At 41.1% G+C, this 27,168-nt stretch overlaps 1 protein-coding gene across 1 annotated transcript in view; it reads left to right on the top strand.

Moving 5' to 3' along the window:
* Window positions 1–25,746, top strand: part of abhd17c (abhydrolase domain containing 17C, depalmitoylase) — a 54,280-nt gene extending 28,534 nt beyond the window's left edge. The window contains exons 2-3 of the mRNA XM_030045242.1: window positions 1,540–1,719; window positions 22,203–25,746. Of these exons, the coding sequence (XP_029901102.1) occupies window positions 1,540–1,719; window positions 22,203–22,422 (400 nt within the window). The 3' untranslated portion in view covers window positions 22,423–25,746. The remainder of the gene's footprint in view (window positions 1–1,539; window positions 1,720–22,202) is intronic.
* The last annotated feature ends 1,422 nt before the right edge of the window (window positions 25,747–27,168 follow it).

Here is a 27,168-nt window from a genome sequence, read left to right as displayed (position 1 = left end):
TCTCCGTGGGTTTTATAGGGCAGAACTGATGGCTGAAATCTAAGTGTCAGTGCAAAAGTGAGACAGCTGTCGCAGCCGGCTTCTCGTCATTTTGCTTTCATGTGTCAAATAAAAAGGAGGCTGTTAAAGTGATGGGCTGCCTTGGGACTCACCCCTTATCCCCCACCCAGCATCCTCATCTCTTCCCACCACAGTCGCTGATCCTAAATAGACAACCACAGTTCTCTCCATAAACCACCCAAACCAGTCCTGACAGCTTCATAAGCATCTGTGATATCTAATGTTACACAGCCTGATTTGATGCGGATGAGATCGTGTCATGTTTTTTTTTCCCTCTTTAAGGAGGAATCGGCCTTATCTCAGTCTTTCCATCTCTGATGGTTTCTTCAGAGGTTATACAGCCATGCCTGTCAACACCAGCCGATCATAGGGGGAGTATCATCTCCGCCTTGACGCCGCTGTAGTCGCATCAGTTCAGTGTGATACAGCACTCATCTCCTTTTGCCTTCCACTCAGCTCTCGTCTTCCTCCCTCTCTCTCTCTGTTTTTCTCTAGTACCACTCGACTTCATGTCCTCTCATCTGTCTACAGGCTTCCTTAAATATATCAACATACATCCCCTTCTTCCCTTCCCTGCTGGACGAGAGCATTTTTCTGCTGTCTGGTATTGACTTACCAGTGTTATCAGTAGTAATAGCGTTAGTAGTGTTTGGTGGTTGTGCTGGTGGTAGTATTAGTATTGTCATCATCATCATCATCATCATCATTGTGGGTTTCAGTGGAGTTTTGGTGTTGGATGATGGAAATGTTGTCCTAAGGGTGTTATTCATGTCAGGATAGGAAAGCCTTGCATACTTTGTTTATTGGAATTTGTTGGCATGAAGGCTCTACCCTTACTGTTTTTTGCGAGTCAACTTTCAGTCAAAGAAAACAATAGTTGATGGTTTAATTTGTGAACTAAGGAAGGAAAATAAGTCAGAGTATTTGCTCTTAATTAGGTTATAGTTGGGTAGAAAAAATCACTCCCTAGTTCCAAAGTTCACAAATAAATTGTCAGTTAATCACAAAAGTTATTTTACCACACAACTATTGCAGTTCAGAACCTTGAGGGATACTGTATGTTTGTGTGAAACTGTGAAATCAAGACAAATTGCCTTATAAGTTTGCTTTTTCTCAAACGACAGCTGATTGTTTTCAGATTTCTTGGAGTCGCTGAAGTTTGGTCTTCCACTTAGAAAAAAAGAGGTTCTTTTTTCCCATTGAACAGCCACCTCTTACACTCCACCGCCACAGCTGGTGGAGTGTAAGAGGCTGAAAAGAGCTCCATGTCCGATGGCCATTTCCTCTAACTGCAGCGGTGGTGAAAGTTTTGGCTTGCTGCAATGGATGAATATGAAATGAAAATGATTACTTATTGAGTGTTGACACAAGAAAAACACACACTTACATTCTCATTGTCACTTCCATTTATGTCCAGTATTGGCCTGCTTGCTTTTACTGAAAGCCCTGTACAAATGAATGTGGCTTGGCTGTGTGCAGGTATGGCGTCACTCCAGAGAACATCATTCTGTACGGCCAGAGCATCGGCACAGTGCCCACCGTCGACCTGGCCGCCCGCTACGAATGTGCTGCTGTCATCTTACACTCTCCGCTCATGTCAGGGCTCCGGGTGGCCTTCCCTGATACGCGCAAGACCTACTGCTTCGATGCTTTCCCCAGGTGAGTCACATTCACACGCACATATTGCGGTCTCCCTGCCGTTCCACCACTGTCATGATTTCACATGGCTTGATGCTGTTTTTGAGGCTTTTCCACCCTTAGACAGGTAAACAGACAGAATACGGTGGAATCATAACATTTCTGGAGAACGGGTTGTAGAAATTGTAAAATATTCATGACTTCATGTAGTTTTGGTGATGGAACGATACAGTGTATTACAGAGATGGGGAACCATGCACCATGGAGTGCCAAGAGTCTGCAGGTTTTCATTTCAACCAAAAACTACACCAGGGCATTTCTCTTTTTCTATTTCTCATTTTTGCTGGATAGATTAAAGAACAATTACTTAACTAAAATGTAAGAAAATAAAACAAAAATTTGCTTCTTTTAGTCCTGTAAGAATACATCCTTGAGGTCGTTAGAACTGACTATGTATATCATTAATATGCTTCATCAATGACTTTCATAAAATCCATGTGGGTTAAGGGAACTATGGTAATGAGCAAGAATGTAAATAATGCATAGTTTAGGACCCAATTACACTTTTTCTTCACTAAATCCTTCTGACTTCCTCTTTGTGGGATTTAGTTTGAGTGAATGACAGCTCTATGGGTTGAGATGGAAGCTTTGTTCTAGCAAGGATAACGTAATATTTTGAATATAAAACACAATTTGCACTTTACAGTGTCATTGCCCTGTGAATTAATGCATCCTGTGTGTGGTTAGAAGTCAATCCATGTGGCTGTTCTCAAAAATGTACTAATGCACTGCTGAGTGCTGTGGAAAAAGTCAGTTGTTTTTGATTGTAACTGCCACGAGAAACTACTTTGGCCTCCAAAGACATAAGAGCTAATGACCATGTCCTAAGTGAGTGGTTTTTAAACTTGTTCATGTTCTGGCCCCCAACTTGACTCAAACTAAACCCCGTACCCACTTGAAGTCATTTTGCCCTTTGGAACTCTGCTATGAAAGCATATTTTGGTTTGTGTTAACTGTGGAATCATTTGGGTGTCAGATATTGTCAAATATAAATCAGTGTTTCCCTCACATATGTTATACTTGGACAGCCCATTCTCGTATATTAAAGGCTGCCCAAGTATAATTCGATCCATGTGCCCTGTGGCGCTCCATCCAGCGCCAGTCTCTCATCACCCTCTTCCCCCATGGTGGTCACCATCACCATCTAACTAGCACTTTGATTTGCAGAGACACAGACACACATAGTCTTAAGCATTACATGAATAGAGCTGGGCCTCAAAAATGACTTACCGTAAATGCCTTGAATGCCTCACTACGGAAAGAAGTGTCAGTGTTAGTTTTGATTGGTTCAACACATCAGTAACAACAGAGTGAGGTGAGAAATAGTTTTACATGACATGCAGAATTAAAATGGTGAATAAGAAATACTAGAAATGTATTCTTTGAAATAATTGATATAAATAATTTCAATAGAGAGTTCAGTAGACACCCCCCAAACCAACCGCCAGTTCCCCCAATGGGTACAGCATCAATCTGTGGGAAACACTGTAAATTCAAAGTGGTGAGACTAAAACATAACATTGAAATGATAATGATAATATTGAAAATCAGAAAGAGGAGCAGCAGATGCTGTACTTGTTTGACCTTGCCCGGGATGTTTCCACTCAACAATTGTTAGTATCAGTGAGTTGCTTGTAGTGGTGAACCTTTGTGCTCTGTCGCTACTGTTTTTAATGAAGCCACTTCCACAACTGTACTCTAAATGCTGCAGAAAAATATCAGGCCACTTGAAGATGTAACTTGAAATTAACATGAAATGTGAAATTATGACAACTGAATTTTTTTTTTTTTTTTTTTTTTTTTTATAAATAAATACTTTATTTAAATCTCAAGATGTCACTGTATCCCTGTCTAATGGCACAGTGTGCATCCTGGCTGAGAGCACTTTATCTTTCTTGTTTTTTTGAAAAAGAGCTCTAAGGCTCTGTTGTAGTCAAACTCAGTCAGAGGTGGCCCATTGATGCTGAGCAGCATGCATGCTGCCAGATGGTCCCCCTGCAGCCTGTTCCTCAGGTCTGTCTTCACCTACACATAAATACATGACAAAACCATCTCTGACGTACAGTTTACTGTTAACCAAATGTCTTACCCTGTTCATTGCTGAGAAATCTCTCTCACAGTTCACAGAGGATATGGGCACTGTTAGGGCAATGGCTGCTAGCTGGCTCAAGCATGGGTACAGCTGTCCCCATTCATCGTTCTGGGATGCCAGTGCAGGAAGACGCACCCCCCTGCTCTGCGCCTCCACTTTTCTCTCCTCCACTCACCTCCTCCACTATTTCTGCCTGTGTACTTGTCTAATATAATTGGGAACAAGTGTTAGATTCTCTCACATCACCAATACCACGCAGGTATTGTTAGGAACATTTAAATATTACACTTGCCACTGTACACATCAGTATCATTTCTATTCCACAGAACTTGAGGGCAGAACGTCACGATAAATTAAGAACATTGAGCCTCCTTTATCTAATATTACCTGACTCTCTTCCTCAGGAACCTGAGTGTCATTACAGAAAATTACCTGACATTAAGCTAGGTCGTGCCGTTTTTCAAAACGTATGTGAAACGTAACACGTGAAAGCCAAACTGTGCATCCTTAACATTAAACGTTACTGTCGGTAACAATGCACTGTTAACATTAACAGTAACATTAGGGTCGTTTTCACAGGCTTGAACAAAAAACGGATTAAACTTAATCTTGCTTAGGTGCCTTTCTCTCGCCCTTTTCTCTCCCTCTGCTTCTTACCGCCTCCGCTCTTGAGCGCGCAGCAGTAGAACCAAACAGGCGGGTGATGACTCCGGTGTTCATTTTTCAAAATAAAGTTAATTGCAGTGCAGTGTAACATTTCATGATATTTAAATTATCATTTCAAACTCTGATTATACTAAGTATATGTGCGCCACGATCAATTACATGTAGCGGAAACCCCGGTCTTACCTCAGAGCCCTTGTTGAGTCTCACTTTTAATTTGATGTTCACCTTTTAAAAGCTACAATTTGCTAAAGGAATGTCCTGAAATTCATTTCAACAATTCTAATGATTTTTGGTAATTTATTTTTATATTTTTACGAAATAAAATGTAATTTTTTTTATTGTTGGCTCTTCCTTTAACAGCTGCATATACACTCGGTGGCCACTTAATTAGGTCCACCTGTACAATCCAATACAATCCAGTACAATTGTTCTGCCATAACGTTTACTTTCATTCACTTCTATGTTGGCATTGAGCTCATAGTTAGAGCTACTGTTGTGCTGGACTGCATTTTATTGAGAGCTGTTTCTGCTATTCTGTCCCCTTGGTGTATACAAAAAGGGAGGGCAAAAAATTGGAAACACCTCAATATAATGCAGTCCAGTACAAGACCTCTGCAAACTACAACCTCAGTAACACACACAATTAAATTGACACATGCTCCACAATGTCACAATGTCAAAAACTGAACATTATAAATGTTCTTAGAAGGTAGAATTTATGGCAGAGCTGTTGCATTGAACTGCAACAAAGTGGCCACTGAGCGTATAGCGTACTGCCCTCAAGCATTTAAGTCTCCGTTTTCATTAACTTGTATCATAGCCAAATGAAATATGTCCTCAATCAGGAAAATATTTTTAAGTTTGATATGGTAGTTTATTCATATTCCCCACACATAACACGCTGCCAGGAAACTGTTAACACTGACACCACTACATTATTTGGAGGGGCTGATACTAGATTTAATCAGCCATTCATCTAAGATTCTCTAACAGACTCAGATGGCAGGCGCACTGCTCTCATCCAGCTATTTACAGCTCGCAAATGGCTGGAATGCAAAGCAGTGTTTCACTTGGCAGCTATATGTGTGTTTATTTGGCAGCTAGGTGTGTGACTGAGTGAGAGATGGGATATAATTATTTAGGTATGGTTACATATAAATAATTGAAGCAGATGTTAGAACAAACTCAGAATTTTTTTGGACAAACTTTTCATTAAATATCTTCCATCAGTCACTTTTTTCTAACCCTCTCCACCAGTTTGTTATCCTTCAGCACAGAGTTAACTTGTTTCAGAGTCTTTGTAATTGCTCTCTTTATTCATTCAGGGCATTACAATGATTTGTGCTATAGCTGCCATTGTAAACACAATAAATGTGTGAGTCTAATGAAGAGGGATGAAAATTGTTGGCAATACTTGAAACTGCAGCATTTTGATTTACTTTTTACAGGAAAGGACATTAGAGTATCAAATCATTTTGGTTAGTCTTGGCAACATTCCAAGACCACTGTGCATTTATGGAATTTATAGCCCACGCGCTGCAATTTAATGGCATTTAATATACATAGGCCTGCTTGGACCTTCTGTTCAATTAAACCTATCCTGTTCCAGATTGCTCTTCACATTTTCCTCCTTAGGTGCTGGGGAAACGAGCATGCTGTTGCTGCATATTAAAGATGTTCTCAAAGACTAGACTACGGGGCGAGATTGATCATTTTAATCAGTTACATCACTTAAGCCATCTGTGCAAATTAGCGAAAATCCACAAGCTGTGTGTGGCTGAGAGACAGTCTCCTGTAGCATTCATTATCAGTGTCACATATTTTTGGAGGGACGCAGTGTGTTTAAGTAGAGTTGCCACAAACAGGAGTTTTCGTTTTGACACCAATGAATAATTGTCAAGGTGCAACCATATCTAAAGTTGGTTTCTTTGGTCTGATCAATAACCTTTCTGTTGTATTTTTTAATTTGGCTTGCAATGCCATGCCATCATTAATATAACAATAGCGTTGACATCTTCCGTGTTTACTGTTTTTTTCATCTGTTGCATGCAGAATGACTAGACATGTCCTTTATTTGCATGAAAATGACATGAAAGTTTAGTAAAACATTTGCGTGCATATTGAATATAAGTCTATATTCTGACACTCAGGGGACAGAGCTTCTGTTTTCACCTCCCCATTCATGTGTACTGTGTTCACAAAATGACTCTCAAAAACATAGTTTGAAGTACAAACACAACTCGGAGTATCACATAAGAAAGCGGTGGTCACTTTTTTTTTTTTTTACACTGACTACTGAATTTTAATAAAATAATAAAACTGAATTTTCTAAATAAGAAAATTCACATTTTAACTGAGTTTACCATTCTTTTAAAAATACTCAAAAACGCACAAGTACACAAAAAGCTGCTCAGTTCCAGCAGTAAGTAAAGACAACCCTTGAAAAGGAACATAAAAGATCACATGCTGAGTTCTGATAAACTGCTCCAGTTGTGCTTGGTGTGAACATAAGTTTAATATCTAGAAATTCACTACTGGTATTCTACCAAATTGCTGATAATAAAATTCTAAATTGTAATCAGTTTTTGTCATTGGCATTCAGATAGTACTGAAATTTTTAGGTGATGCTCATCTAGCCTCATCATCAGTGTTTTTCTGTCTTTCCTCTTTTTCATAAGCTTTATCTCAAGTCTCCATTTGTTGAACAACTCACAGAGCTGTTCTCTGCCTCTTGTCAGTCCAGTTCCAATTTAGTCAATCTTCTGTCCCCACATCTGCTGATTTTTGTGGGGGTGTGTATGTGTTGTCCATCAGTAAGAGGATGTCAACAGGAGGGCCCCAGCCTCTCTAACAGTCCCTCTGGGCCCAGGTGATAACACACCTCCCCATTAGTGACCCCAGGCACTTTGATATTTCAGCTCTACAGCTGTGAAAGCCCGGCACGGCCGTGACTGTCCTGCAGTCCTCAGTTATCTCCCACCAAACCAACCAAAGTGAAAATATATTGATTCACATCCATGTCTGAAAACACGGTGAACAAATTCCAACAAAACGCGTGTGTCTGTGCTGCATTTTCTGCAGCGTCTGATTCTCTTCCCAAATCTGTACCTACACTGTCTTCTAGAGGTGTGATCATACCAAAACATCAGTGTATCAGATCTGAGACGAGCATCTAATACTTTGGTAAAATGACTTATATTGAGACCGATGCTAGTACCATTTAATCATTCATGCTGTCTAGTACTGTCGTTTTAATAAATTATTATAAATGCAGGGCTGATAGCATTCCGCCGGATCTCCGGCGTACCGGCATGACTGCAAAAAAAAAGGGGGTTCGCCCAGATTTATCTAACAGACATTTCTCTGGATGCAATAGAAGCGCAGCTTTCGTTCTCAACCACACTAACAATAGGCCTACTAGCCAATCAGAAGGGCAGGGGCGGGACTTGGGTGTTGACAATCAGGTGCTCCATATGCCATTGAAGTGAGCCTTGTTCGCCTACAGTGACGCACTGCAACCCACAGGATGGACCGCAGGCTCATGAAACCCGGGGAAGACAGCAAAGATGTCGATAAGGGCGTTAAGAATAAGTGACGCTGGGCTTGGACAGAGGAGAATGGGAGCAATGTGGCAGTAGAAAGTTACAAGACAGTTAATAGGATTATTTTCAAATAATGTATATATGTTATATGATGACATTTGCTGCATACATCATACCCAGAGTTTTCCCAACTCTGCCATATAAAAATGTCATAAATGTGGCATTGATTATTGGTGATAGAATATCAATACTTGGTATCTGTGTACCAATACAATATTGGCACACAAAATCCTGTGGTACTATGCTGTGTCAATTTTTATCCACCTAATCATGAAACAAATGCACTGAGCACACGTTGGGGACACATGAGTGTTACCCATACAGTGGTGTTTGCTGCTCCATGCCAGTGGAATAGATCCTCCAGGTTTGACCTTTCAGCTTCTCCCTGTTGTGGGAGCAAGAGCTTCACCAGGACCACTGTTCTCCAAAATGAATACCATGGATCCAGTCCAGCAGATAAATTTCAAACAGTGACCCAAAGCTGAATTTTTGAAGTATGCACAACATCACATGTTTGACTCATTATTGACGCTCTTTCCAGACCTCTTACTTCCAAAATGTCTGAAATACTTTCTGTCCTAGAACTGCCACATCGGTTGAATATGGGAACAGAGCAGCACACTCCTGGTGAAGCGTTTGTTCTCTTGACAGGGAAGGAGTTGATGGGTCATACTTGGAGGATCTATTACACTGATATGGAGCGGTGAAGACTCGGTAAAAATCTGGACCATCACTTGAAATTCCCATTGCTTAAACCGCCTTTGGAGGTGCTTTGGAGGTGCTTTGAGGCGCCTTGCATTAAAAGTTGGCGAGGTAGTATGCTGAAATGTTTCTCCTTGGTACATCGACTGCATAATCTGTGTACTCCTCCTGGGGGCGTAACTCCCTCGTTATGCCCCCAACAGTGTAACCAGAGAGAGAAATGACACAGTGTAGTTGATCTGGTCCAAATCAAATTGCAACATACAATACAAATTCTACAGTTAAGAGGGTAGGATAATAAATCTAATGTGGATAAATCACATCCAAATATTATCTGATTACAGGTCAGATGAAACACTTGGTCAGGGAACTGATTCTCCAGAATTCAGCCAAACAGGATAACAACTATGCAGTTCCTTTTCCTACTACCACTACAAAGGAAGAAGTACTTCACCTGCAGAATAATTACAGCAAAAGAGAAGCAGAAACATTGTCGTGTTTTCAAAAATAATGATCATATTTATCATAATTAGATAATAATCATTTCAAGAAACTCACAGTCACAGAACAAGAAAATTAATTTGAACAATTAAGGTCTATACAGGGATAAAGTATCAAGTACCAAGACAAGGGCAACAAGTTACAGTTGGGGTCAAAGAGGGAAGATTAGACAGGCAGAGAAGGAAACTCTTTCGGTCTTTCTTTCTTTTTCTGTCTTCCAATTTTCAGTTTTCAGAGAGGAGGAGGAGGAGGGGTAGGTGAGAGGTAGAGCACTGATAGCCACAGGGTCGATAAAGGACAATGCTCTTGTGCTGTTCTTCTCACATGGTTTCATTCGCCTGATGATTACACTGGTTGGATGGGTGGGAATTCTTGTGATGGAAAAGCAACAGGGTACCACACTACTGTGGCTCTCTCTTTTTCCTGTCTTACACCCTGGAGCCAAACATTTAGTTGCAACGAGTAAGCACATACATGTAGGGGTTCAGTGTCTTGCTCAAAGGCACTCATACAGGGCACATAGCTGATTTAACCTGACACCTTACAAGGTGGTCTTGCTAATCACAAGGCTACACTGCCAACTCCCAAAATTTAGAGATTCGAGTCTGTTTGCAGCTACATTCCCCTTAGCATGACCTTATTTTTCCTAGGAAACCTTGACAGACAGGTTCTTAACTGTCTGATTTGCTCCCTCTATCACAGAATGATAGAACATAGTAGTGATTCAGCCTGTGTTTCATAGGTCTTTCCTGAAAGGCATCCTTTGCAAATGATGTTTTACGCATCTGGTTTGTTCAGAATAAAAAGATGAACCGGGTATTTAGATGGAGTAGCAATAGAGTGGTGAAGTCCCGCCCACCCACTTCCGGTACATGGGTCCTCAAAAGCAAAAAATTATGAATGCGATCCAATGGGTAGATAAAAATGATTTTCTGGTCCCGTTTGAATTGTGCCATGGATTTCACATATGTTGTTTGTGATATTTAAAGATAATTTTTCACGCAAAGAAGACTACAATTTAGCTCGAAGAATATTAATAATGCTAGGTTTTGTGTGAGCCCGCTTTGTGAACTACAACTCTTCGCTGCTCTCGCCCTCCCGCCCGGCCCGGCGCTCCGTCGGCCCTCGGAGACGCGGACAATCGGGAACAAAACACACCGGCATCTTGACTTGAATCTGGATGGAGGGAAACGGCGATGACGTGACGTCACATACGCGACACAGCATGTAGTCTTTCTAATTGTGTTTTCTCAACAGCATTTAACTGAACAATGGCGCAATAAACGGTCAAACTCTTGACATGAAAATTTGTTATTTAAGCCTATAAACAACATTTGTGTAATCCATGGCATAACGACGGGGGGACCAGAAAATAATTATTTTCTGTCCATTGAACACCATTCATTTTTTTCGCTCCGAAAGGTCCCATGGGGGTCCACCGGAAGGGGCGGGACTTCACCACTCTATAGCCACTGTGGGTAGACGGAAAAAGAAAAGAGAAATTCAAACATCATCAACAGAAAATCCAAGGAGCCAGACGTCACAGTGTGCCTAGCACTGTTTGACTGACGTGACGTGACAAACATCACAGCGATGAGCACTTGACATCAAATGTGGAGTCAAAATTTAAACAATCGCAACTTTTAGATACCCCTAGTCGTAGTCTGTAGCTTTGGCATGCCTCTCTATTTTTGTATTTTATACCTGTTGAACTGAAAAGTTCCCCCCTGAATGTGAGTGGCTTATGAGTGGTGCCATACTTAAACGACTTCTCCTTTTCTCCCACATTTGCGCTGGAGGGAGAGCAGCAGTAAAACAGAGTGAGGGGAGAGGTCGAGTCAAAACTCAGAGAACAGGCTGTCAGAGCCAGATCTCTATCCTTATTTTGCTTCACTTAGCTTTACCACTGTACACCCTCCAGGAGAAAAGTCTGTCTCAAAGCATCTGTCAAGTGTTAATAAAGGCGGAGGAATGATTCTTTTTCTGAAAACCCAGTGGGGCCTTTTTTTTTGTAATTTTCACCACTAACTGAAACTCAACACCCTTGAGCAAAAAAGTGGGTTCCTGAAAATTGTATTCTGCCAAAAGAAACGGCAAAAATTCCATTCTTTGACCCCTTTCTGATTAAAGCGTGAGCACGTATCTGACTCCTGACTGATCTATCTAGCTCTCTGGACTTGTAAGGCCACAATCAAGATTCAAACTGAAATTTGGAAATCCCGAAGTATGTCTTTAACACTATAGGAAGTTGTCCTGTGTTCCATTTCCGTCTGTCAGGAAGCATCAAACAATTTAATCCAAAATATCTACCAACGTGCTTGTCTGTCAGACTGCCCAGTTTGCGCAAGGCCCACATCAGACCTGACATTCACGACGCGACAAGACTGTTTCAGAACGTTGCAGGGAGCTGCAGCGGCATGAAGCGGTCCGTCTCACCTTGTCTCAAGTTGGTTGATGGCGTTGCCTGAGACTCCGTTTGTCAAGTTGCAAGTGGCTTTATAGTGTTTTTAAAGAGTCTGTTTCTCAATATCTATGGACTGGATCTTGCCTGTTGTTATCATAAAGCGTTCCCCTGGTGAACTGCTGTCTCGGGTAGTCCGTGTTTTCTCTGAGTAATGTCCTGATAGATATCAGATATTTTATTTAGCATTTATACAGCATTCTTTACCTGCACAGTGATGGCAACAGAGACAGTGTGTGTGTGGGTGTCAGTTAGCTGCTTTCACGAGAAGTTCGACTGTGGAAAATCCCTCTTGTAAATTTGTAACCACGGCGATAACACTGCATTTACGGTGTACCCTGGAGAAATGAATATTTTCAATGGAGGAAGAAACTCTTAATTTCCTCCGCAGGGAATGCCAAGGAAGAGAGCATCAATTGACAGAGTTGACAAATGGCATGTTGGTGAAATTTTATAGATGACACTCCTGATAGATGTCTCGCTCCTGTGAAGGCAGCATGGAGCTGCTCTAGACCTATCCAGCTCCAGAAGGCTCACACAAACACTGAAGTAGACGCAGTATAGGGATATGATTCACCGTCTCATCTAGTGTCATAGGCAGCTCTCAGTACACTGCAGACCAGACATGTTGACATTCTTTTGCAAGTATCAACTCATCTCGTCATGAATCTTTGGTCTGAACAATTACTTGGCACTGACCACAGAATGGGATCAGTTATGAAGGTTCCTGAATCCAGAGGCAAGAAGGGCACAGCAGTGGGGAACCTGGAAAAGAGCACAATGGGAGGAATGGAAAAATACCAGACTAGATGAGTAGGCCAGCCTACGCTATGTTTAATTTTTAGAGTTTTAGAGTTGTTTCTTTGCACATAAGTTTGCCTGCTTTTTGATATAACACCTAGAAAAACTGGTGACAAATTAACTGCTGTCAAATTTAGTAATATATTTGAGAGTTTTCAGTCTGGCTAATGAGCCTCAATTCCTAGATTTGATTTTAATATAATTGGATCTGAACCTGCATAAACAACCAGTTTCACAGTTAGTTACATTAGCTTAAGCTAGTTTGCATTTATTTGCTGTTGCATCTGCATTGTACACAGAAGACTGAGAGCAGGTCTAATACAGTGAAGTTGTCAGTATGAGGAAGGAATAGAGAAAAAAAAAACTGTTAGTTGACACTCTAAGAACTCTGTGTTTTCTCAAAGTGTGCTGAGTAGCTGGCCAGGAAAATCATCATCAGCAAGCTCTATTTTGGTCTCTCAATGCAGTGTATCCATGTCATTATCAATGTTTAGTTTGCAAGCTATGATTCATGGGGATTTTTTTTTCCCCTTTGGAAGGGTCATTCCAATATACAGTATTTCCCCACTCACATCAGTAGATACAGATCAGCATTTTTGTAAAAATCTTTATTTTTTTAAGAATGGAGATGTGGAACTGGCAAGGTTTTCAAATGTACCTATCTTAAGATAATAAGTTTTTTTTTCCTTTTTTAGAAAAATCTAAATATTGGCTTAATATGTTTCTTATTTGGCCTTTGTATGAAGTGATATTATCATAGGGAAAAAATCATAGAAATGACTGCACTGCTTGCAGCAAAAAAAAAAAAGTTTTTACTTTTCAGAGTAAACACTTGCAGTCTCTGATAGTCTGCCAATATATTGTGCATCCGTAGTGATTTAATTTTCAATGATGAGCTGAGGTGTTGAGCATTGCTATGTAAAGCAACTACACAAACAACCCAAAAAAAAAACAAACTTAAGGAGCAAAAACTTCCTTGTCAAACATTAAATTAATAAAAATATACTCTATATGGACAAAAGTATTAGGCCACACCTCTTAATCATTGAAGTCAGGTGTTTCATTCAGTCCCGTTGCCACAGGTGTATAAAATCCAGCAGCTAGCCATGCAGTCTGCCTTTACAAACATTTGTGACAGAATGGCTGATTCTGAAGAGCTCGCTGAGCTCCAGCATGCTGCTGTAATAGTAAGTTAATAGGAAGCCACCGCTGCAACAAGTCAGCTGGTGAAGCTTCTTCCCTCCAAGATATTCCACCATCAGCTGGAAGTGGGATTATTGCAAATTGGAAGTGTTTAGGAACCACAGCAACTCAGCCAGCAGGTGGCAGCACCACGTAAAGTTACAGAGCGGGGTCACCGACTGCCGAGGCTCATAGTGCATAAAAGTAGCCAACGCTCTGCTAACTCAATAACTACAGAGCTCCAAACCTCCTCTGGCATCAACATCAGTACAAAAACTGGGACCTGGGAGCTTCATGGCATGGGTTTCCATGGCCGAGCAGCCGCATGCAAACATTACATCACCAAGCACAACGCCAAGTGTCAGATGGAGCGGTGTAAAGCACACAGCCACTGGACTCTGGAGCGGTGGAATCACGCTTCTCTATGTGGCGGTCTGATGGATGAGTCTGGGTTCCCTGCCTGACTCCATTGTGCCAGCTGTAAAGTTTGGTGGCGGAAGGATCATATTAATGTCTTGTTTTTCTGGGCTTGGCCTCGGCCCCTCAGTTCCAGTGAAGGGAAATCTTAATGCTTCAGCTCACCAAGACATTTTGGACAATTCTCTGCTTCCAGCTCTGTGGGACCAGTTTGGGGAAGGCCCTTTTCTGTCCCAGTGTGACTGAGCCCCAGTGCACAAAGCAGCTCCATAAAGGCTTGGCTGGCTGAGTTTGGTGTGGAAGAACTTGACTGGCCCACACAGAGCCCTGACCTCAACCCCATCCAACACCTTTGAGATCAACTAGAACAGAGACTGTGAGCCGGGCCCTCTGGTCCAACATCAGTGTCTGACCTCACAAATGTTCTTCTGGATGAACAGGCCAAAATTCCCACAGACACACTCCAACATCTGGTAGAAAGCCTCCCAGAAGAGTGGAAGCTGTTCTAGCTGCAAAGGGACCAACTCCATATCAGTGTCTATGGATTTAGAATGGGAGGTCAGAGAAGCTCCTGTAGGTGTAATGTGGAGGTGGTCCAATACTTTTGTCCGTAGAGTGTATGTACAGTTATGCCACACACATGCTTTACATGTGCTTCACTCCCCTCTCAGCTCTGCCTCACGCTGCCTTTTCTCTCCTTGATCTGCGGTGTCTGCTGTTGTCTGCTCTGACTCCCATTGTCTGTGATGCCTTCTGCACTGTCTTATAAGTAATAATAACAGTACAATAACATATGAATACTGCAAAAGGTGCAGTGCATTTTCCTCGTCATAATGGAACCAGGAAACTTGTGTCGCGTCAAGCTGATTTACACTGCCTTGCAGGCAAAGACGGTGCAGCCAGGGGAGACTCAATTAGTTTCACTATCATGTGGCAGCGGCTGTACCTGAGAACCTCCACTGATCGAGTCAGTCTCAGTGTCACTGACATCTGATGTAGAGAGGAGGCAGGGTTTGGACAGGCCGGGAGTGAGAAAAATGTGGATATTTTTGGCCATTTCATTTTCCTGTCACTCATCAATGTTCCTTGATGTTAGCTTGCAAAGCAATGCACATAAGAGTGGAGCAAGGCAGGCACATAGAGTTCAGCCCTAAATTAAAGCTTGTTGCTGTGCATGCCTTCACAATTTTTATTTTTTTGCTTGTGGGGGACAGTCACTGCTGGCAATGGCAGGAAAAAACTAGTTGCATTATTAAAAAGTTGGGTGCATTGAGGGGTGGGGGGGATTAATGCAGCATAGTATTGCAATATTTTCTGTGGCAATATTGTATTGATACATGGATCGCACATATTGATATAGTATAGCCAAAAATCGATGCAACATTTCTGACAAGTTTTTATGACCGAGGTGGTCAGGCTTATCATTTTGCTGCAATAAAAATGATTGACGTGAGGTGAACAGAATGAAAACTTAATCTTATTAGATAAAACAGAAGTTGACAAAGTTTTTATTTGGGGGCATAATTTGCAGTTGAAAAAGGGTAGTAAATCTCAATATATTTCAATATATGTTAACACAATATTCAGCATATTGCATATAGCATATCGCAATAGTATTGCATTGTAATTTAAGCATTGTGATGATAATGTGGGGCCTCTGGTGATTCCCACCCCTTAGTACACTGTTGACCATTTCAGCCTCCATCTGAAGCCCTGCACTTATCACTTTTGTTTGTTTTGTTGGGATAAAACTGCTTTCTCCTGCTTTGGCGCGGCACTAAAGCTACATGAAATAAATTGTGGATGTAAGATGTGGAAGTACAAGGCGATTAAACTTAAATATGGCAGTCAGATTCAGGCCAGTTTCCTGTGTTTAAAATGAACACTATTGTGAAAGTTGCCAGCTGGAAAGGAGTCAGTAATTGGGTGACACTGAACTCTGGAGTTGAGGAAGAAATGGCAGTCTGCACATGAAGCATCCTATTAGTCAAACAGCAGAAGACACTGAAGTAGGCTAACAGCACAACATGCCATGGTAACAGCACCATAACTTTGTTTGCATGACAACCGCAGCTTGAGCCGCCGTCCTGTTTGGATGATGAAGCGATACTCGCACTACTTCACAGGCATGGATTGCCATCACTGATAGAAATTTGGTATTGAAGTATCATACAGCCCCTGTGAGGAACCCACGTATGAATGAATTATGAACAGTCAGACATTGTTAAAGTTTAATGAGTGTGCTTTGTCTGCACAGATTTGTAGGCTGCAGTGTAGCATGGCCAGGAATATTAAGAGTAGGCTCCACAGAAGGTGTGTTTGTAAGATAAGGCTGTACATAAGTGCATGCTTGTGTGTGATGTAAAGGCGTGTGCGTTGAGCTGGGTAAAATAGGCAGTCCATCCCCGACACGGATGAGAGATGAGAGCTGGGAATGTTTATTCTTCCAACATTACTTTGTAATCTCCCTCGCTTCCAGCACCATTTCCCATTTCCAATTCAATTGGTTGCCTCAGTGCTGCAGATTTCACCAGGCGTTCCTGATGATTTCCTGCGTGTGTGTGTGTGTGTGTGTGTGTGTGTGTGTGTGTGTGTGTGTGTGTGTGTGTGTGTGTGTGTTTTTATATGAGAGATGGAACACATGCATTTGCAGATGTCTACACTTGAGCATGATGCATTTTGTTTTCACCTAAGTGCTGAAATAAGCCAAATAGTCATTCAGCCAAAAAAAAAAAAAAAAAATTGGTTTATCAAGTAGAAATATAAACATTTGCCAGTTACAGCTTCATTTGCCATTGTTCCATTTTATACAGGGTGTCTGCAGGTCCTTTAAAAGTTTTACATTTCTTCAATTTAAATGTGTAAATATGAGGCCCTCAAAGTCATTAAACTGTGTTAAATTTGAGTTTATCAGGTCTTAATTTCAGCATAAATATGATCTAATTTCATGTATCTGTCTTTATGTTTTTGTCAAAATGAGAGCATCAGAGTCATTTCTGAATTGAACCTCATACTTCCTTCATATATGAGCAGCCACACTGACCTGCTAGGAAGATGAGCCACCTCACTCAAGTCCTAGCAGTACCTCACTATCTAACCCAAAGGAGACTTTCATACTAACAGTTTGTCCAATTATCATGTCAGTAATACACCATATCTCTACCTAAAACTGACCTCTGCACTGGAACAAATATACAGCCTAGTTCGCACCTCAAATGGTTATTTGGACAAGAAAAAGATGTCCAAATGTAGTCTCAAATTTCAGTCTTAAATTTGTCTCAAAAAGGTCTCAAAAAGCACTACATTTCTCTGATACCTGTTGACATCCTGCTGTAAATTATTAATCATTTCATCAAAAACTATCAATAGATTATTCACAGGGTGTCTGCAGGTCATTAAAAATTTCAGACCTTAAAAGACACTAAATAGTCTCACATTTAAATGTATTAGGTCGTAATTAAGAACTTTTGTACTACACTTTTATCTGTTTCTTTTAGTCAAAATTAATTTAGTCAACATTTCAACATGGATTATTTTTTTTACTAATGGAATTTTGTATGTTTGTGTTGTGAGAAGTGCCCTCTTTTGCAAAGAATATGGACATATTGTATAAATGAGCACTGTAATTAGTCACGCCACCTGCTTGTGTTTAGGATGTCACACCTGTAAAGGCACAAGCTGAGGATGCAACAAGCCAAACACTGTTAATACAAGACAGTAAAGTCAGTTCAGTGTGCCGTCATTTATTTTAATCTTTATCAACATTTCTTATGTTCTAAAACTAAAAATCTACTGAACCTAATAGTGCCTTTATAATTGCTTATGATATTTACCAATAGAGAGAAATGCTAGAGAATCCTTTTACCTCCACTGTTGTGTGTGGGGGGGGGAAACTATCTGTGATAGGTCAGTTACTGCACTACCTCCTAAAGGACACTTAGAATACTACAGTAGGAGTAAGAAAGCTTAGTCCCACCTGACACTTACCTCTGCACTAAACCAAATACATACTTACCGTTGTACTTAAATTGAGTTATTGAATATTGGCAGAAAATATCCGCCATCAAAAGCTTCAATCCAAAGTATCATTCTCAGCTTCCAAAAACCTATATCGGCCAAACCTTGGTCTGAATTGCGGGCCATTTTTAGGAGTGAAAAGATAAGAGTTGAGAACACAGAGCGCTCGGGCCAGGGTCCAGAATTAACACCGTTTACCTGCCAAATGCAAGTAAATGGTGGTGTTTTGTGTTAACAGATAAATAAATTGGGGTCACCAGCCAGGTGGCCAGTAAATAATGTGGAATTACAGAATAATGTCAGGTTTACATTGCTGTGTTTTTTATCTGAACTGGCTGAAGCTAATGTGTCTCTCAATGTGCACCGTGCCTATCATGACATCAGCCAATCAAATCAAAGCTGCTTACCACTATTTGGAGCTTTCTATATTATGTCTGTCTATGTTTTAGCCGTAACAAACATCTGTGTTACATGTTCTTTGACATGTGGCATCATATTTCCGGTGTTCAGCCTCCAAAAAGAAAACATGAAGGCAAAGAGAAAAGTCATGGAGGTCATCTGAATGAAGCAGGAGCTCCTGACTAAAATATGAAGTGCAGAAACACACTATGTAAATAATGCATGATGCAGTTTTCTGGCTGTTAACAAATATTTTTGACTTGTACATTTTCTTAGTTTACCTGATAGGCCAAAAGGTTCATTTTAACCATATAAAGCCTGAACTATGAAAGATTTGGCAGAAAATTCAAATTTTTTTGAAATTGAACCCTTTTATTTAGTCCTATAACAAAATGTAAAACAAAAAAGATTTTTTCATAAAATATGTCTTTATACAATTTTTCTGTTGTATCATATATGACAGTAGTTGAAGTGCCAATGGTATGGTCCAGGGTGAACAGGGGAAGTGTTCAAAGGTATACAACAGTATTTTGGTCAAGTATTGATTAAACTGAAAATGGAATGTGTTCACTGATATCGTGTGTCATATATGATACAAATGGCTTTATAGGGTTAAACCCTGCTTGTGGAGACCCTTTGCAGCTAATGCTCTGGCAAACCAGGACGGTGTTTTAGTGACAAAGCTTCCCAGCTGCATTACCTCCAGAGGAAGCAGCTCACTGCTCAGTCAACCAGGAGAAGAAAAATACCACGTTGTCATCCTCTTGTGTGTGTTGGAGGATTCAAACTCTGCTGTTTTTAGGGCCAGTGCAGATATTTTGCGTTGAAGCTATCCAACCAATAATTCATCAATATTCAGAATCTTTCAATTTAACCATTGTTATGCCCCCAAAATTCCAAAACGTTAAAAGTATTAAGAATTACGACCCTGCAAACTGCTCTTGGGGAGGTGGAAAAGTCTGGAAAAGTTTTCAGATTTTCAGTTTAGATATTTGTATTTCCTGTAGTCAGCTCATGTTGTTCTAGGAAATCCACCAATCACAGTCAAGAGACATGGCTGCTGTGGGAGGCTCAAGGAGACTTGATATGTCTTGAGATTCCACCCCTTGTCCTCAAGCTCTCCATCACTTATCTCGCTAATTTTTGCTAGACGAGCTAGCTGGCAGCGACTCAAGTAAACATCAGAAAACCAGGCAATTCGAACTTAATCAATAATACTAACAACACATCTAATAAAATAAAAGGTTTTTGAGTTGATCCTACAAATTCCTCAAGATGCAGTCCACACTTCAGCTCCAGCAGTAAGTACACAGTGTCAGTGTAATTGTAAAAGGTGCCAGACTCACACCGCTGAAATCTAGTCATGGAAATTTGGTATGTAGTTCTGAAAAAAGTCATAGAAACATTTTAGACTGTAATTGGCAAATAAGAGAAGAAACTTTGAACCGTAGTTCCTCTTCTCTGGTTGAGGATGTGCTAATCACTGACATCACGTGATGTGGCGTTTGGTTGGAATGAAATTTCTTGGTTGCAGACAGTTTGACAATGCATAGAAGAACACAGCGTTCTCCGTTGCAAACCAAACTAATGAACCAGTTTTAGTGGGCTAGCAGCTGCTTAAGGCAACATCAGGAAAGTTGAGCAAAGTCCTCCCACACGGCACTGGAAGGAATTTTCTGGTTTCATATCAGACATCTCCATAAATGGGAAGAGAAAAGAAATTCACAAGCTACGTTCTGGGAGGTAGACGACACAGGACCATATCTGATTTTGTTTTTTTTTTTATTTTTAATAAAAGGGTAATGTGACAAAAGTGTTGGTGTGTTAAGAGAAGTCATTTCGTATTCCGTCCCAGTGCACAGTGTTGTGTTGCTGTGCAGTGATGTTCATACATATGCCGTGCGACAGTCATATCTGTGCTCTTTCTGTCTGTATGTCCCAGCTGTGATGTGAACAGGATAATGGTGTTATTCCATCTGGATTGTAATTAGCTCATGATGATTTCCCCTGTGCTAATCTTCCAACTAACCTCTGTCTGAATAACAGGGCACGGTGGACACCAAGCCTCCACACCTAGTTACAGGCTACGACCATTAGCCAGGAATTAGTATGCACAGCAGGCAGCAGAGTTTTGCATGGAGATCTGTCCACAGAGGGAAGGGCTGATCACCATTTAGTTTATTCACTGTGTGTATGTGTGTGTGTGTACGCGTTCACACTTCCATCACCTATTGTTTGTGCAGGGACACTCTCTGTTGACTAGAGCTGCTGGTGCATTACCATCCATTCATGCTGTTGGACAATGATGAGGTGTGGCTTTGTTTATTGTTAATGGCTTTTTGTCCTGCTGTGTAAAGCAGTCAGTCACTCGGCGGCAGAGCCACGCTGCGCTGCTGCACACAAGACAGAGATGGAGGCGCGTTTCATTTGATATGATATGAAGAAATACAATTTGGCACAAAATGACTTACTCCTCCACAAGAAGGAAGTTCTTGAACCAAAGAGATCAGTATTTCCTTGTGGAGTATTCTTCCTCTTTTCTGTTTGCAGCCCCTCCCCTCCTTTTCCACAGACCTTGCTTCATAAGGGTTAGATGTGCAGTACCATGGAATGTGGGGCTGTTGGCCTCTTTATTAAAAATTCACCTCTGATTTGATGGATATGATGCAGTTTGGTTAATAATACAGTGATTTTATAAGCAAAGCATGCTAAACCGGCTGTCAATGAGAACCTTTATGCTTGAATTGATTGTATTGAGACATTTTGATCAAATTCCAGACAAGTTTGCATGTACCACTACTCATACTGTTATTAGTAGTGGTATCTTCTGTGGAGGGGTTTTAGTGTCTAGATGTCCAGATGCTGATTTTAGAGGGTTTTCTGCATTTGGGGAAATTTTGGGGAAACACCGAATACTTGTAGTATTGTGGCATGAGTGTGGTTAAATTTAAAAATATTCAAAATATAACTTGTTCATAGGGTGTCTGAACACAGAACTTGAATGGTGTAGAACGGTCATTGAACCATTTGCTGTAAATTGTGTCACACTTGCTTGAGAGATGTGCAGATATGTTGTACTGTGGCCTAAAAAGCAGAAATGCACTAATTGTGAGCATGTGAGTCTGTGTCCTGCTGTGTTACACAAGTGCTGAGGCAGCTGTCAAAACTCCACTCCAAACTCAAATTTGATGTTAGTATAACATTAGCAAAGGCTTCTCCTGTTAGCGCCTCCAGTCAGCATCTGCAGACTAACAAACCTCGCTGCTCAGCATCACTAAACAAAATCATAGAACTTCTTAAATGCTGCAAACCGTCTAGTCCAACTTTAGTGGTGAAGAAAAATGTTTAATGCTATGCAGCTAACAGGCTGAAACTTCCTCTGCTTTGGTCCTGCAAAATCACCTGTGCAAGCTGAAGCTAGCCCAGTCCTGGCATGTTTTGATGTGCCTGGCAAAGTCCGTTCTACTTCATTCAGGTTCTGTGGTCTGAACGTATTGATGTTTGTGTTGCTCTTATCAAGCGAGTCCTACTTTTCTGACAAGTCACTTCCTTCATCAGTCATGCTAACCCTCAACCTGCTTCTGTCTCTCTTTTCTCCCAACAGTATTGACAAAGTGTCCAAGGTGGCGTCTCCAGTGCTGGTGATTCATGGCACCGAGGACGAGGTGATTGACTTCTCCCACGGCCTGGCCATGTACGAGCGCTGCCCCCGTGCCGTGGAGCCCCTCTGGGTGGAGGGGGCCGGCCACAACGACATCGAGCTCTACGCCCAGTACCTGGAGAGGCTCAAACAGTTCATCTCCTTTGAGCTTCCCACGTCCTGAGGGAGGCCGCCGCTCCGGCCGGGCTCCACCACTACGCTCCCCCAGAAGCCTCCTCCTCCTCCTCATTATCTTCCAACCCCCTTTCTTTCTCTCGGATATGACTGAACTCAACGGATCACACCACTCTCCTCTGTCTTAAGAGCCGCATCAGGGTGGGAATGTAGAAATCAGACTGGAAAGGGGGTGGCTTTGGATTGTTGGGTTAGGCCAGACCAGGCCCAGTAAAGCCTGGGCTAAACTTAGTGTCCTGAACCCTGGGCGGTGCTCACACACGTGGCCTGGACCGGGTTTGCACGTGAGCCCGGGCCCGCTCGGTGATTGCACTCGCTCCTCGATCTGGATTCATCTCCCACTCCAGCTCACTCAGCCTCTATCTCTTGATCCTCTGCTCTCCCTCTGTAACTCTCCCCTCCTCCACGCCGAGCGGAGGGTTCCCACTCTGATGCCCGAGATTCAATCTGTCGGATTTTACTTCACGTATTCTTTCCCGTGTCTCACCCCCAAAAAAGCTCTTTTCCCTCTGACTTAGAGGCTTTGCAGTGCTCATGCTTGATTTTTGTATTCTTTTATACCCAGTGAAGAATTATCAAATTTTGCACCTCGAGATACACAAATGAAGTTTTTTACTTTTTTCTGTATTTTTAAGTTACCATTCAGGGTTGATTAAACTAACGCACTTTTAATGTGCAGGTATTTTCAGGTAATCATTTTTCTATGTTTCAGTATGTATATGTTGGATTTATTTTTTTGTTATCTTATTGGCATTCCATGTTTTTCTTAATCATGAGGAAAAACAAAATCCTACTTTGTTTTTTGAAGGCTCGTGTGTGTGTTTGTGTCTTGTGTGTGTGTGTGTGTGTGTGTTTAAACATTACCCAGAGTGCACCCTGTGCGTCTGGCCTTTGTAGCAGTGCTCTGGGTAGCGCCGGTACCTGCTGTTCTCTTGTGGAGAGAGAAAGTAATGGCAGACTCCATTCAGACATCTGATTATTAAACGTAGCCCTGCTTAGTAGGCAGACGCATGGACGTCGGAGAACACTACTTAAGACCTTTTCTCAGCTGGAGCCTCTGGTAAATTGAGCGTACTTCCAGTCCACCCAGCATTTATTTTAATCAAATTCCAGCTGTTAGAATTGGTTGGCCTGTATGGAAGAGAATTAGGGCCACACACCGTTTTTTTAGATAAATCTCAGAATCCTGAAGGGGAAAAAGTCAAAATGTTGAAAATAAAGTCAGAGTTCTGACCATAGTTTCAAAATCCTTAGATTCTTGTTGTTGTTTTTTTTTGTTTTGTTTTGTTTTTTCAGAATTCTGAAGAAATAGTCAATCTGTAAATGCTGAGACTAAACTCAGAATTCTTACTTAATTCTCTCTCTTTTTTTTTTTTTTACTTGATTAATAGTTTCAGAATTCTCATTCTCATCTCAGAAATCTGAGAGTAATCTCAGAACTGTTTTTTTTATTGTCATGTGCCTCCAGTGCTCTTCCATACACCTGTCTGACGCATAAGCACACCATGGATGGTTACAAAAGAAGATATTTAATTGAAATAACTTCTGCCTGGTGGATCATCTGAATGCAGAATTTACCAGACAACTACACAAATTCCTAAAATGTTAAATTCTGATTTTTATTGACCTCTGTTGGCAAGCAGTATGAATTGTAAGAACCCTGACAGGTCTCTCTTGCCCAGCTGACAGTGGCTTTCAACTGACACAAATAAGAAGGTCACATTTTTCCAATTAGAAGAGTAAGCTTGTTATTTTGAGCAGAGATCCAAGCGAATAATGTAATAATTTTACTGGCATGTCATTTTGCTTTGCTGTTTTTTCTTGGAGTTATGTTCCATCAGGTGTGTACCCGAGGGCAAGGCGACACTGAATTGCCCCATTGCTGAATGGAAATAGGCCTGATTTTCCCTCCCTACAAGACAGAATAGCACATATTGGGGTTATGCTCTTGTTAACTGGAGATCATGTGGTAATAATAACACTTGACAGCTGTTTCAAAGAGAATCACACTTGACTCTGTACTGTAAACTGAAGCCAGGGAGCACGGTGCTGGGTTTATCTGTGGATCGATGGGAGGAGTGCTCGCAATGTGCAGATGTTCCCTCATTGATCTGTGAAATCTGTTCCATTTGAAGATTGTCAGCGTTAACGTGCCGTCGGTGGGCTTGGGTGTGTACGTTCTTTATCAATCATTTCACACTACAAACAAAGCCTTACGCCTATGGACTTTGGACATTTTACCCAAGTATTCCTGTCGACTAGAACGGGGCTCTCACGGTCTTCAGGAGAACCGATTGCTGCTATTCGTTGGAAGAATTCGTCAACCCATCAGTCAATCACTGTGAAAACCAGACAGTTTGGGGAATACTGAAACGACAGCAAGGTACTAAAACCAAATTGAGTCTGATCATTTGTCAACCCCCTTTTTTCCTGGCCATGTCTACCCCTGTCTGCAAGTCTGCAGGGAGTGGCCATGGCTGAACACTCCTGAACACCAACGCCATTATCTACTGAGCCCCTGTGTTACTTTGCTTTCATCCCAGCTCCAAAGACGTCTGAAAGCATCATGAAAAGGAACAGGATGCTGTGGAACTAAGCAACGCATGCAAATCACTTGTCATAGTGGTGGACATTCTCATCTTGCATCAACTATCTTTGAATCGTATCGTCTTTGCTCCCCCCTGCAAATGAAGAAGAAAAAAAAAAAAGAAGTACAACACTACCGCATCTTCAAAGAAAGATTGTATTTGAAGGATATTTGCATAGCAACTTGTGATAATCGTTTGATTGATCCGTGTATTGCTGTGAGGTGGTTTGTCAGTTGGGTTTTAGTGTTTTCTCATAGCTAACGTCGGGCCAGTGTTTTTGGAAGACAAGCCCTCACCCATCTCTCTAGTATATTTACTGTAGCTCCTCTTTTTAAAGGAAATGAAAACCCTGCTTTAGTCCTAATTATTGTTTTGATACTGACATTTTTACGAGGTTTTCCAGTATAAATGTTGATAGATTTACACTGTCTCTGAAGCTGGTTTGTACGATAATCCTGTGTAATGGTATACTTCAGTATCTTCTCTATACATATAAGCCCTGACAAAGGGGCGTTTAGTCTTCTTGATTTTAACACTGGAATCACAATATGCAAATGAAATGCAGAAAAGCTAGTAGAGTCAGATTTTTGGTAATAGCGTGTAAAACAGATGAAATAAAAGCCTTAAATGTGCCGTAAAACAGATTGTCTTTTATGTGGGTGTTGTTGCGAGAGGGCAGCACACTGGATGTTTTAATGCTTAAACGGAATAAAGGATGCATGGAAGTATGTGTCTCACCTCATTGTTTTCATGTGAAAAACTTGTCTCAGTTAACAATACAGCGCTCTGCGTCTTCATCTCCTGGCTGGTGAACCGAAGGAAGAAACTCGAAGTCTGAGAGACTTACACACTCAGCTGGACTGTCAAAAGTGAAGCCATTTCACCCATTTTAACCCAATTTTTTGAAACTGAACCCTTTATTTAGTCCTATAACAAAATGTAAAAAAAAAAAAAAAAAAGGTTTTTCAAAAGATATGTTATTACATACAATTTTTCTGTTGTATCATATATGACAGTACTTGAAGTGCCAATGGTATGGTCCAGGGTGAACAGGGGAAGTGTCCAAATGTATACAACAGTATTTTGGTCAAGTATTAATTAAACTGAAACGCAATGTGTTATTTGACACTTTGTTCAAGAAATTGTGATAAATGGCAATGGAAAGACAAATGATGTCAAGTTCATAAATATAGCCCTTTTACAAAAGGCGTGCCACAGGGCATTACATACTTATACATGTCACATAATGCATCATTGTACATACACACTACATAAACACCAGAGACAGTCAGTCTTTGCAAAAGAGGCCATTTTTTTGTTTATCCAGTTTTTCCTTAAACAACCAATGAGTACAGATTACTTTTTGGTGTCAAACAGCATTGTATAAAACATTTCAGGACAAAAACACATGAACTATAATATCAAATATAACAGTATTTAATGTGTCCAGTCTACTTTTGCACACTTCCATCCTTCCAATCTTAAAACGTACAAGTTCCAATTATTTCCCCTGACAGACGTTCCCAGAAATGTCTGTTATTGTGGTAGCATACTTTCCCTTCAAAAGTGATGCTAAAATCACAAACACCTTCTACTGAAACGCATCTGAACTGCCTCTCATCTTTCTTTTGCACATGTATCCAGAACGGTCAGAGAAGATACAGTATTTCTGATGAGACTAGCTTGAAGACATTTAACTTGCGTAAGGAAGATGAAAGTCTAAGGGGAGACATTGGAAAAAAACAGTTTCCACCACTGAGGTTCAAAAAAGTGATATAAAGACGTGACTCCTGACAGATGTGCAAGACCTGGAGGATGACCAAAGCTATCACCATCAGATAGGCTAGACAATCCTTAAAGTTTTCTTCAGGGAGAAAGACAAAAAAAATCAAGCTCCACTCTTGTTCCAGATCTGAAAAACGGCTTGTTTCTGTACGTCGTCACAACTCAACACAAATGGTCTGAAAGAATGTGTAGCTGTCAGGAAGGCGCTGCCGTGAAAAGCAAAAGACCAGAAGAAAATGTGCTCTGTAACAAGGAAACTGGACACCTGAGGTGTGCAGTAAGGTTTAAGGCCTGATGTGTCTGAACTGGATTTATGGAAGTAACACAACACAGTGTGTAATGTGCTGAGGCCGCGATAAACC

The sequence above is a fragment of the Myripristis murdjan genome, chromosome 3 (genome assembly GCF_902150065.1).
Source record: "Myripristis murdjan chromosome 3, fMyrMur1.1, whole genome shotgun sequence".
Classification (NCBI taxonomy): Eukaryota; Metazoa; Chordata; class Actinopteri; order Holocentriformes; family Holocentridae; genus Myripristis; species Myripristis murdjan.
Note: the sequence above shows the minus strand (reverse complement) of the source record. Positions and strands in the feature narration are given on the sequence as shown.